The 13330-nt window shown below is 44.6% G+C and overlaps 1 protein-coding gene across 3 annotated transcripts in view; it reads left to right on the top strand.

Moving 5' to 3' along the window:
• Positions 1-1022: 1022 nt before the first annotated feature.
• Positions 1023-13330, top strand: part of LOC133130988 (myocardial zonula adherens protein-like) — an 18633-nt gene continuing 6325 nt past the window's right edge. For 2 of the 3 annotated variants that reach the window (XM_061246025.1, XM_061246023.1), the window contains exons 1-7: positions 1023-1228; positions 2947-3036; positions 6672-6737; positions 8176-8340; positions 9289-9381; positions 10092-10205; positions 11340-11492. In XM_061246025.1, coding sequence (XP_061102009.1) covers positions 1145-1228; positions 2947-3036; positions 6672-6737; positions 8176-8340; positions 9289-9381; positions 10092-10205; positions 11340-11492 — 765 coding nt within the window. In that variant the 5' untranslated portion in view covers positions 1023-1144. The remainder of the gene's footprint in view (positions 1229-2946; positions 3037-6671; positions 6738-8175; positions 8341-9288; positions 9382-10091; positions 10206-11339; positions 11493-13330) is intronic. The other variant, XM_061246024.1, reaches the window with a different exon arrangement.

Below are 13330 nucleotides of genomic sequence, written 5' to 3'. Positions count from 1 at the left end.
AAATACTCTTACGCCCTTTCATAATAAAAGCAACAGGGCGGGTTCTGAGATTGTAGCGCCGTCACATGTTTTCAAATGCAAACGCTTTGAGCTTGGGAAAAGCACTGCACAAATAAAATGTATTAATAATAATAATAATGTTTCCTGTGTGCCTGTGAGGACTGATCGGGAGGGGAGGGGGCAACAAAAACTCACAATGTCAGCTCCTCTGACCCTGCTTTGCCCTCATTTTAGCCAAATTGGCCTCTGGCAGTTGAACAGATTCATTTTTTAAACACTTTAACTGTAAACTTTTGAACTCACTCAGATGCATGCTGTACAGTAAATGCTCGTCACTCTCACGAAAAGTCCCTAAAAAGGTACAAATGCTTGTCACTGGGGTGGTACCCTATGGGTACATAAAATCGTACCCCTAGCCAGCAATACATAATTAATTAGTACTTAGTTTTTTCTTGGAAATACATACTCTTTTGTACCTAAAGAGAACATTACTGTACATTTGGGACGTGTGAAATGTATTTCTGACAGTGAGTAACTGTTGTGGCATTTTCCCTGACATGGCCACTGGGAATAGGTGAGCCATTCCGCCCCGGTGCCAGCGAGTGGGAAAGCGTTGCAGGTGAAATGCAGCCTGACAGGTCTGGTCAGGAGCCATGCCCGAGGACATGTTTCTGTTGCCCAGCAACAGACGGCTGTCTCAGCCCAGGTATCGTGTGACACGGTGTCCCTGGTATGGATCCCATAATGCCCTGCTGTGGAGAGCCAGACTGCTCTGAACCAGCTGCTGACAGGAGAAGAGAGGCAGGCCGATTGTTCTGCCTCTTATCAGCTGGGGAAGGAATTCCTGCACATAGCTGTCAGAGCTGAGCCTCTCTCCCTCCCTCCCTCCCTCCCTCCCCCCTCTCTCTCTCCCTCTCTTTCTCTCGCTCTTTCTCTCGCTCTCTCTCTTTCTCTCGCTCTCGCTCTCTCTCCCCCTCTCTCTCTCTCTCTCCCTCCCTGTTCTCACAGTGCCTTGAGAAGAGAACAGCAATTGGGCGGCGGTAGAAGTGTGTGTGTGCGTGCGCGTGTGTGTGCGTGCGCGCGTGTGCGTGTGTGTGTGTGTTTGCGCTCTGGGGACAGTGTCGGAGAGGCAGGGTGGAGGTGTATGTCACATTTGGGAGTAGACATGCAGAGGTACAGCTCTGGGGGCTCAGTCACCACTACCACGGACGAGGATCTGCCCAGCCAGGTAAGGAGCGGTGTGGGGTGGGCAGTGCACAAATCGGGGGTCCCAGGAGCCCCCCGAGCCGAGCCAGGCCTGTTAGACAGAGCACACGTTCGCTCGCTGGAGTTCGTTCACCCTCCGACGACTACCCCTCCCTTCCTTTCCTCTGATTTTGCTCACTTCGTCTTGCGTGTCAGTGTGCTCCGGGCTACACTTAATAGCTTCTATCTCTTCTAATAATTCAAACTTACTCCTGTGCGGTGGGCTGATTTTCACGATTGTTCTCCGAGTTGTTTACCAGCCACTCTGGGAGGCAGTTCTGTCATGTTTATTTTATCAGCCCACTGTCCGGCTCAGAAGAATACTTCCTACTACTATTACAAAACAAACGCTCAATGCAAATGAGTTCATACGAGGGTACCACTCATTACTGTTTTATGTGCTAGTACTGTCATTCGTTTCTGTTGTATTTGCGTCAACATTTTTTTTCTTCTATTTTTAGCCTTTTGTTTCTGCTTGTATAATTTAATACTGTACTGTAAATGAATACTTTACTTATATGTAATGTATTTGTTTTACATTTGTGAATGTATTGTTGTTTATTTCATTGAATTAATTAATAAAATGTAATGTATTTTCGTTTATATTTTATTACAGATTCTAACGTGTTTATCACATCTGACCTTTGTGTGAAGCACTTTGACCTGAACAATTTTGATTGAATATTTAAAACACTGATATACTGTATATCTTACTGGAGTGCACACCAGCTTATAAAACTATTTGCTCTTTTCATACCTTTTTTCTCCAAATTCAAAATGGCGAATCCGATTTGTAGGTCCAGCCTACCACTACAAAAGCCATGTGCACACTTTTAAAAGTGTATTTCTGGTAACCACTTCTTACTACCATTAACTGCTGTGGGCGAGGCAGGCAGAATCCTGCCAACTGAATCCCTCTCTACCTCGGTGAGGCTATGGCCTATTGCCCCAGCCAGAATCACCTCTGGAAGGCAATGCCACTGTGCATACCACGGTGCTGCAACCATGTGTTTTTGACAGATATACATCCTGACAGCCTAATTGTGTGGGGTTTTTGAGCCACCTTGGGTGTAACCAGTTATTAACCTTTGCCTATGTCGTGGGCAGCATTAGATGAGGAGTACTGTGATTTCACTGTTCAGTCAAGTTTTCATAATAATAATAATAATAAATATAATATTATATAATAATATAATAATTATTGTTTCTGAATAACACCAGTCTCATGTGACTTCCACTTAATTAATTTATGGAAGTCACACTAGATTTTTGTCGAAGAGATAATGTTGCTACTGTATGTATTAACAATTCAGTTTTTAAATCATTTTAATAAGTCCATATTCCAGCTTTACATAGTCATTTTAAAACCATATTTCGGAAACTATGTTGCATATGCATTACATTACAGTTACTTAGCTGACAATTTTATCCAAAGCGACTTACAGTTGATTAGACTAAGCAGGGGTCGATTCCCCCAAGAGCAATGCAGGGTTAAGGGCCTTGCTGAAGGGAACAAACAGCTGCACAGATCTTATTGTGGCTACACCGGGGCTTGAACCACCAACCTTCCAGGTCCCAGTCTTGTTTTATAGGGGTAACTTTAACTTCAGCTGTGCTTGTATCCATGTATGTGTAGCTCATATCAGTTTGTCTGCCTGTGTCCACCTGTGTTTGATGTTCTCCATCTCCTCGTGTGCCCAGAGAAGGATACAGCGCCTGAGGCTGACCTTACATGCAGACCAACCCTCTACTGGACAAGATGAACCCCAGAATGTCACCGGAAAAGAGAAGGTCAGTTTCTCCGCACACAGCACTGTCAGTTACACAGAACTGTCAGAACAGTGCACTCCTGCTGCTGCCCTTCACCGAGGCCCTGGCGCTGCACTGTGGCTGCCCAGTGCTCCTGAGGAATTAGAATGGGTCAAATGCAGATGTCAGATTACTCCACGAGGTTCCATAAAGTACATCTTAAATCTTAAATTTAACACCCTACTCAAAGTGAGACCAAACCTTCAGTCTTCAGCTCTCTGCCTGTACCCCTGAAATCTAACTTTTAGCACTGCCACAGTGTCCCCCGGAAACCTACCTATAACCCTTACACTGCCCCTGTACCCCTGGATCCTAATTTAGTTCACCCCTTAGACCTGACCCGTGCACAACCTTTAGCTCTTCACACATGCAGACTGTAATCCTCAGCCCTCTACACTCTAACCGGGCCTCACCAGAACGAGGACATCGTCACGTTTACTCTCTCACTCTGCACCTGTGACATCTGTCATTTAGTATTCATCCCGTACCCTCTCCCTAAAACACAGTCTACCCATTCATAACTGTGCACCTTACCCAGACCCCTGCAAGATAATGTTTAACACTTCCCTGCCTGAGGCTCGACACATCTTCCATGACAGCGCAAGCCTGGCCTCATATCTAATATGCTAAAATAAGGCCACTCCTCTTTTGTCCAGGATGTATAATATTTGCTATTGTGTTCCCTGATATTCTAGATGGCTGTTGTGTAGCGTACATTTGGTCAGAAATATAATTTATTGTATTGGTCATTCATGGAAAGGGACCATTACACAGTTCCTGTGTGCCAATATAAGAACTGAAGGTTCAGTCAGAGTGTTCTACACATTTGTTACTGTATCAGAAAATACTTGGTACTGATGGAACAGGACACTCGAGACAGCCATTAACACAGGCAAAAGAACAACAGATATGACAGGTTGTGCCATGTGCAAATTGCTGCCTGAAGAACTCGAAACGTGTTGCAATGATAGTGGTCTGCATTTATTAAGCCAGTGTGTGTTCTGTAACCTTCTGAAAATGCTGAAAAGGGTGCATATCTTTTAGGTATTAAAATGTTTAGCAGTATACAGTGGCTTCCCTCTTCATTTTTTGTATTATGAGCAAATTACCCACAGTACAGGAGTCTTTTTTAGTCGCCGGGCCAGCTGTGTGCATTGGCTTCGGCTCCCCAGCTGTTAGAGGCGTAATTAATGAGCGACTCCTGACTGACCTGACAAGTCTGAGGACGGAGTACTGTTCAGCCCCAGTGCGCACAGGATTAATTACCACGGCCCATTTCACAGATAGACACTGTGTGAATGTGGATTATGCACACACACACATACACACACAGCACACTGAGGGTGCAAATTACCCTGGGACCCCTCTCTACCTGCACAACCAACCTGCCATAAATTCGTCAGCAGCACCTGTGTACAATTACAGTGCACCTCACAACATTTCTTCCATCTGCCGGGCATTAACATACTGATATACAGTATGTCATGAATACGCATACTAATATTTAGAGAGAATAACTGCCTCAATAATTTATTCATGACACCTGTCATGAATATTAATGACATTCCTTTGCAGTCATCTCAACTGCTCTCTTAATGCACTGCACTTGAGCTGAGTGACTTGCTAGCTGAAATTCAGGGCACAGTTTAAACCAACCTAAGCTGGTCAAGATGGTTTAAGCTGTGTTTTTGACACTTTTAGCTGGTCTAGCCTATATCGTCAGCAAGTCCACCAGTTGACCAGCAGTTGACCTGCCAGGTTCCTTTATCATCTTAAGCAACTTTGTCCAACTATAGACCAGCTCTGACCAGCCAGAGACCAGCTCTGACCAGCTAGAAGTGTCAGTTTAGAACCCCAAACAATCTCAGCTGGAATCTTCAGCAGGGCTGTGTGGTGGAAGACAAGAAAGACCAGATGGCAGGGGTAGGAAAGGAGGAGAAAGAGGCAGAGCGGCGTAGCGTCTTTGCGAGTCTGGTTTCGTTCACGACAATGAGGAAGGTGTCAATCCTAGAATTAGAAGGGCGTATCTGGTAAAACTATCCTTCCTGCAAGTGCGGCTTAACAGTGACTCTGAACCTTTGACTGCTCATGGTGTAATGTAGCAGCCGGCCGTGAACAAGGTGCTACTGGCTGATACTGGTGGCAAATTCTGTGAATGGGTACCACGCATGCCTTCAACACTGCACCAGTTATCAGTTAATCTAGACAAGGTTTATATATATCAATGTTGATATGTAAACATCATAGATGAGGTCAGTTATGTTATATATGCACAAACACATCGATATAAAACAACCACTGTATACTGTGTACATATCAAGTACATGTGGTTGAGACGGTTGACTCTTGCATTCTTGAAAAACAGGACTAAGATTCAAAGATTAAACAAAGGATAAAGAGCCTCTTTGTGCTGAAAGAGGTGTCATCAAGTCTCAATGAATGCATGTACAGTGCATTCGCTCGTGATACATCATGTAAGTACGTGCACAATAGCTGCCTACAGCGGGGTGCACAATTAGACGAAGGCAACTTGAGATCGCTGACGTTCGCAACGCCGTCTTCCACCATCGCTGGCGTTGCTAGTCACTTGTGTGCGAGAGGAGTCACGCATTTTTAAGGCTATTTCACAAGAGAGCAGAAGCTCGGAGGATGTCAAAAGAGTAGCTTAAGTGTTTCCCACTTCTTATCTCCCCTCCCCTGGAACCAGAGACGCCGTCTCGTTTTGACTGCGCATAGCAGTAGCCTCTGCTAAAAGGCACAAATATTGACTCGCTGTAATAGGTCTTAGCCTACATCTTTCTGAAGACGGGAGACATAACGATCCTTAATAAGCCTTAAGCATTATTGCAGCATTCTATGCAGGCCCAACTCACATTTACCCACACATGCAGTGTAACACAATACATAACTGTTTGTTTGATTAGGTTTACAGAAATCACTTATTGTTTTTTGTACTGTAAATCACGTTTTTTAAGAGTGTCTGCTAAATTAATGGGTCACACGTGACTTTACAATAAGGAAGGCCTACACGGATTGGCATTAACTAATGTTGTTGTTAATCATGACTTATTTGATGTACGAACACATTAATTAAGCATGAAATTAACTTTTCATCAGTTAATCTATTTGTTGACTACTAATGCTTTAGTCACATGAATATTTTACATTAGCAAACCATAGGATAAACTTCCATTGCCAATTCCATGCCAATTCATGTAACATTATTGTAAAGTGTTACCAATTAATGTAATGTAATGGATTGTTTCTTATCTAGTGTGCTTGAACAGTGTGTTGAGCATGTGTGCAATTTAGATTAGACTGTCAAATTTGAATGACCACCTATAACAACAGTATTCAAGTGACAGAGTGCAGAGGTGAAAATTTAGCAAATCCATGGTATACATTATGCAAATTTATATTTCACAATTGCAAGCAGGCCATTACAATTACTCCCTTCATCGTGACCAACATATTGAACCAACCATTGTGTGAGCTTGGACACAATGAAGCAGCAGGTTGACACAGATCAGAAGTGCAATCTTTTTCAGGTGTCTTCTATTTCAAAGGTCTGCAGTTCGGAGGCAGGGTGCAGTAAGCTAGCTCTTCCTTTTTCACAGCAGGAGGCGATGGCAGCCAATGGGACGAAGAGGAGAAGAAATGGCTACGTGGAACCACGAGAGCAGGTACTGTTGAGTTTTGAGTGACTCCCACACTGTGCTCTCCCCCCCCCCCCCCCTTCTCTCGCCCCCCCTCCTCTCTCTCGCCCCCCCTCGCTCTCTCTCTCTCTCTGTATTGCGTAACGAATGGTGGCAATTTGTCAGATACACACACACACCCACTCCGACACCACTCCCAGTACTGTAGAGCCGGTGTCTGTATGCAGTCAGACAAAGACGTCATTTCAGTTTCTATTGTTGTTTTGTTAACTGAGCTCGTGGATTTCATTCGCCAGGCTTGCAGACAGCGGTGCATAAATCCTGTTTGATTTAGACTGAGGAAGGAGAATGCAGACCTACAACCTTGTCTTACGTCAATATGTGAATTATTATTATATTAAAGAAAGTACAGTATTTTTTGAAATATGGTCAGTGTAACATATCAATTAATAAATGAATAAGAAATATAATTAATAATTATATGCATGCATTGTAGAATATATTTGAATGTCTAAATAATTGTATGCGTTCAGAAAATTCCAAATGTGGAACTCGCATTAACTGTTTTATTGGCTCAGTATATGGAAATGCAATTGCATTTATAGGTGGGGTTGGAATAATGAATTATAGATCACGACACTAACTTTGAATTACTCACCAGATGCTATGGAGCCCCAGTGTATTAATATTAATTTGCATTAAAATGAGGGAATTGCGGACTGCCGTATCATAATCATGGTTCGTTCTCTCCCTGCATGCTCTCCTTTGTACTTGTAAGAAAGCAGGTTTGCAGGGAAGCGATCCCCACGAGACGAAGGAGCTCTTTTATGAGGCTGCAGAAATATGACTCCGCCGCATTTAGAGCCATCTTTTTGGCCTTTGTTGTCTCTCCAGTTCTGAGTACTCAGCAACATTGCTGGAGATGCCTGTGCATAAACACGCTCACACACAAAGGCACACGCACATACAGACACACACACCTACAGACACATACAAACACGCACATACACACACGCACATACAGACACACGCACACACAGACACACACACGTACAGACACATACAGACACGCACATACAGACACACACGTACAAACACATACAAACACGCACATACAGACACACATACAGACACACATACGTACACACACATGCACACATGTACATGCACACACATACAGACACGCACACACATACAGACACACAAATATACACACACGCACACACATGTACACGCACACATACACACACAAGCGGGCGCACACATGCACACACAAACACACAACCACCATGCATGCGCATACGCATGCACACCAACACACACACATGCACACATGCAAACATATGTACACACACATACAGCACTCACACAAATGCATACACACACAGGCACACACACATATGCATGCATGTGCAGGTACGCTATGCACATAGAAACTTGACCCGGGTGACCTGGTCTTCTGCAGCAGGCCCCCAGCGTGACCAATGGCGTGAGGGAGAGCTCACCCCAGCGAGGGGGCAAGGTGTATGGCGTGGTGCACAGGAAGGGCATGGACAGCCAGCAGGAGGAAGTGACGGCTTGTGAGTGGTCTGTCAATCACCTGAGGGACCAAATGAACTACATCCGAGAGGTGAGTGGAGACCAACACTACTGAGAGCACAGCCTAAGCCCAGTTTGACCCCATCAGCACTGCCCTGTGTTACTGAGAGCACAGTCTGACCCCATCAGCACTGCCCTGTGTTACTGAGAGCACAGTCTGACCCCATCAGCACTGCCCTGTGTTACTGAGAGCACAGTCTGACCCCATCAGCACTGCCCTGTGTTACTGAGAGCACAGTCTGACCCCATCAGCACTGCCCTGTGTTACTGAGAGCACAGTCTGACCCCATCAGCTCTGCCCTGTGTTACTGAGAGCACAGTCTGACCCCATCAGCACTGCCCTGTGTTACTGAGAGCACAGTCTGACCCCATCAGCACTGCCCTGTGTTACTGAGAGCACAGTCTGACCCCATCAGCACTGCCCTGTGTTACTGAGAGCACAGTCTGACCCCATCAGCACTGCCCTGTGTTACTGAGAGCACAGTCTGACCCCATCAGCACTGCCCTGTGTTACTGAGAGCACAGTCTGACCCCATCAGCACTGCCCTGTGTTACTGAGAGCACAGTCTGACCCCATCAGCACTGCCCTGTGTTACTGAGAGCACAGTCTGACCCCATCAGCACTGCCCTGTGTTACTGAGAGCACAGTCTGACCCCATCAGCACTGCCCTGTGTTACTGAGAGCACAGTCTGACCCCATCAGCACTGCCCTGTGTTACTGAGAGCACAGCATAAACACAGTCTGACCCAGTGTAATCACAAGAAGATCGGGGCATGTGTTGGTCCCTTGAGCAAGGCCTGTAACTGCACATTGCTCTGGGGGGATTGGCCCCTGCTTAGTCTAATCAACTGTAAGTGGCTTTGGATAAAACTGTCAGCTGAATAATTGTAATGTCATGTATTAAGAGTAACATTGTCTATTCAGTAGCTCCCGCACATTGGGAATGAGATGATGTGAGGAAGCCTCTCTCTCCTGCAGGTCAGAGACTCGCTGGAGAAGGTGAGGGAGCGAATGTATGGCCAGTTTGGGGGGATGCAGCAGTCCATGCACAGACTCTCTCAGGACATTCGGGTGAGCGGAGCATGTGCAACAGGAAACAAGAAAGTTATCAGTAATGAACAACACCAGACCCAGAAGCGAGACCAAGGCGTAGCTGTTCGTTCAAAGTCTTTATTGAAATAAAGGCAGGTCAGACAGGCGGGGTTCCATAGCCAGCAAACAGCAATAGCAGGGTATAGACTGTTTGTTGTCAAGTGTCCAGGCAATGGGTCAATACTCCAGCAAACAGATATATCAAGGGTTATCAAAAGCAAAGTCGTAGTCACAGGTGAAGGTTCAGTAATGAGCAGGCAAAGCAGACAAAAACAGAATCCAAAGAGGTCAAAAGTCAATAAACTACGGATCAAAACTAGATAGATGGGATAAGCTAAATGCGGAAGTCGAAAATTAAGCCGTTCGTAAAGGGTATCAATCAGAAATAAACGCTGGAGAGTATGGTCTGGCGACAAATTAGACAAACAAAGGGATTTTTATACACAAGTAACAAAAGGGAAATGGTAATCAGATGTGGGGAAACAATCAGGAAGTTCTGTCACAAAACTAAATTGATGCAACAATCAAGTCCTCCACAGTCTTTGTGCACATTGGTGGTGGTTCAGGATAGTTTCCGCCTCATCACTGTAAAGCGCTTGAGAATGAGAAAAGCACTATATAAATCTGTCGGTACTGTCAGCACAGTGCTCCAGGCGCTGATGTGGTGTTTCTCCCTGCTCCCCCACCAGACTACCAATGCCCAGAGACAGAGCCTGGAGAGGGAGGTGAAGACACGGACTGCAGCCATGGACAGCTTCGAGCAGATGAATAGCTCCCTCATATCCGCCAACATTGACCTGCAGGTACATCATTACTGACACTGTGGAGTTGGTCTGATTCGTGACTCTATGGTCTAGCTCTGATTAGTGACACATCAGCGGATGTGTGGTGAGCATTCTGGCACAAAATGGCTGCCATTGAATCACCCAGTTAGGTGCTACACATTTGTGGTTGAGAGTTTTTTTTCCCCCTCATCACTGTAAAGCACTTTGAGTGAGAGAAGTGCTATTTAAGTGAAATGTATTATTATTATTATTATTATTATTATGGTGTAGCCTTGATTATTGACACTGTTTTGCAAGTCTGATGAGTAAAAAAACTTGTGTGGGTATGATTATTGATTAGTAAAAATTATGTCGGTATGATTAGTGATTTGTAAAACATGTGTGGGTATGATGATTGATTGGACAAATCGGGTCTGACTCTTGTGGTGTTATTTATGAGACATAAGTACTTTATTTGTACATAAGTGTGGGTCTGATTAGTGAAACACACATATATCATTAATCTCTTTGTCTAGTTCAGCAAATAAATATGGTGTAGGACACAATTGTTTTAGTCGAAAGGAAACATTTTAATGGTTTCAGAAACACATTATCATTAACAGATTAAAGAATCCACTGGTTCAATTGTTAAAGGATTAACGTTACTGTAATATGACAACTTACAATAATATGATAACAATATGGTATCAGTATAAAGTTAATTTGCAGATACTCTAACCCCAGACAGTATATGGTTCATTCCAGCAGAACTGAAGGCAATGTAAAAACTAAAGCAAAATAAGTACAGAGCTGTAAGTGCGGAAATTTCAATTACACTGAACATTCTGTCATCTCTGGTTACTGTTGGTGGGAAGCCTATAGCTAAGGTGCTTGACTGGGTCCTGGAAGGTTGGTGGTTCAAGCCCCAGTGTAGCCACAGTAAGATCAGTGCGGCTGTTGGGGCCCTTGAGCAAGGTCCTAAACCTCACATTGCTCCAGGGGAGATTGGCTCCCACTTTGTCTAATCAAATCTAAGTTGCTTTGGATAAAAGTATCAGCTACTATAAGTAACCGCAAGGTAACGCTTTGGAAAAAAGCCTCAGCTAAATAACTGTAATGTGATGTATTTCGAATCTGTGCTGAAAACTGAAAACTGAAAACTGACTTTTACAGAAATCCTTGCTGGAGAACTGTACAGACCGGGCTGAAGCCAGAGAAAAGATTAAGAGTTTGTGCAGCTCCTGTCAGCTGGCGGAGGAGAAGCTGAGGGAGAGGGACAAGGAGCTGGCTGCAGCCCTCGCAGAGAACCGAGCCCTCCGACTGCAGGTACGCAGCCACCCCCGTGGTGCATGTTGACGTGGTACAGTCCAGGATACCGGTGCGTTGTAAACCTTTGTGACAATGGAACAATGCAGCAGGGAAATCCAGGGGTCATCAGGACACACAGGACTGTGTAAACTGGGACAGCGGGGCACAGTAGACGCAGCTGGAATAGCTATGGATGTGGATGTCCGGGCTGAAAACAGAACAGAACAACAGGCCTGTGCAGAGGAGGTGGCTCCTGGTGCCTGAGCAGAAAATTACAAAAGGAAACACACTCAACTCGAGAGTGTCGAATGTACCTGGGAGCTGGTCTGACAAAGAAGTATAAAGACAGTGTAATAAAGGACCACACTACCACGAGACATGTTTAATTATTTATTGCCCTTCTTCAGCATGCCAAACGTAATGTACAAAGCCTTTGTGCAATAAATAATTAAATATGTTTCATGGTAGTACGGTCCTTTATTGAATTGACTTCATCCCGGTGCATTAGCACCTGCCCATTTCTTTCCCCAAGTGCCTCTGTTTTTATTTTTATGTAAATAACATTTGCAGTTTCTCATTAATTAAGTAAACTGTGGTAGCCACAGGTATAGAAGGAAGCTGTTTTGATTTGTTTCATTGCAGCTAGGACTCCTCTTTGCTATCTTCCTCACTAGCACTCTAACTGACATTAAACCTTTCAGTTAAATTTCAATGCCAAAATGATTACACTACATCATGACATGAAAAAAATGGATCAAAATATTCTTCGCTCACCCCCCTCAAGGGCTTGGCATGATTATTATTATTCTTTCTGTCATTCATTTTCTTTCTTTCCTTTTGGTGATAGAGATACAAATGGGTGTCGTAAATCAGTTCTAGGTTGGTGTGCCCAGTACCAGAAAGTATGTCAAGAATCTGATACCAAGTTTCAGTATTTGCTGGTTATCAGCAATCTGCAAATGATATTGTAGCAAGCAAGAGATTAGTCACATATGCATACACACTCTTGAGAAAGGTGAAAGGCTCCCCACTAAGAAAAATGGTGGAATTATCAGCTTGTGTGCTGTCTGTTTGCGACATTCTCAGTAAGCCTTTTTGAGCAGTGTCCGTGACAATGACAGGTGTACAGGGTTGCCTGGCAAATACACTGTGATGATGGCTCAGGTGTGATGTCACAGAGAACTAGGTCACATGACATGCTAGGTCGCATGACATGCCTGACACAAAAAAACAAGCTCTGGAGAGATAAGATATAAGATAAGATAAGACGTACTTTATTGAACCCTGTGGGGGTAATTTGTCCTCTGACTGTAACACATCCGAGCTATTTAAGAGCAGTGGGCAGCCACAGTGCAGATGTGATTACGATTCTGGCAAAGGGGGGTCGGGGGAGCGGTAGGGTATGATGTGTCAGAGGCTTTGATGTTGCCTCCAGCTGGATGGATCTGAGCCTCTCCTCTCGTGTCTCGTCACCCTGCTGTTCTAGTCTCCCCTGCCTGTGATTGATTTCGCTCGTCAGCGCTTCTGTGTGCGGTCGATCGTCAGGGCTCCAGCTTACATGTTTCCACGCAGAGCCCTGTGGCTTACGTAGCCTGTCGTTCTAAACCCCCGTTCTCAAACAAGACCCTCCCTGTGAAAAACTCCAGAAATGTGGATGAATTTCAATAGAAAACAGTGAGAATGGAATGTTGTGTTCTGTGGCTGACATGTCATCATTTGTTCTCTAAAAAATTGTTCCTGCTGTGTCTGTGAATGTGCTCCCTGCTGTAGAATCCAGGTATGCCAGTTTGACCATCTTGAAAAAAGCTGGGTATGGGCTGGTCAACCAGCTAGTGCTGGTAGCTTGTCTGACATAA

The sequence above is a fragment of the Conger conger genome, chromosome 6, assembly GCF_963514075.1.
Source record: "Conger conger chromosome 6, fConCon1.1, whole genome shotgun sequence".
Classification (NCBI taxonomy): domain Eukaryota; kingdom Metazoa; phylum Chordata; class Actinopteri; order Anguilliformes; family Congridae; genus Conger; species Conger conger.
The sequence above is the reverse complement of the archived record's forward strand: the minus strand, read 5'-3'. Positions and strand labels throughout refer to the sequence as shown.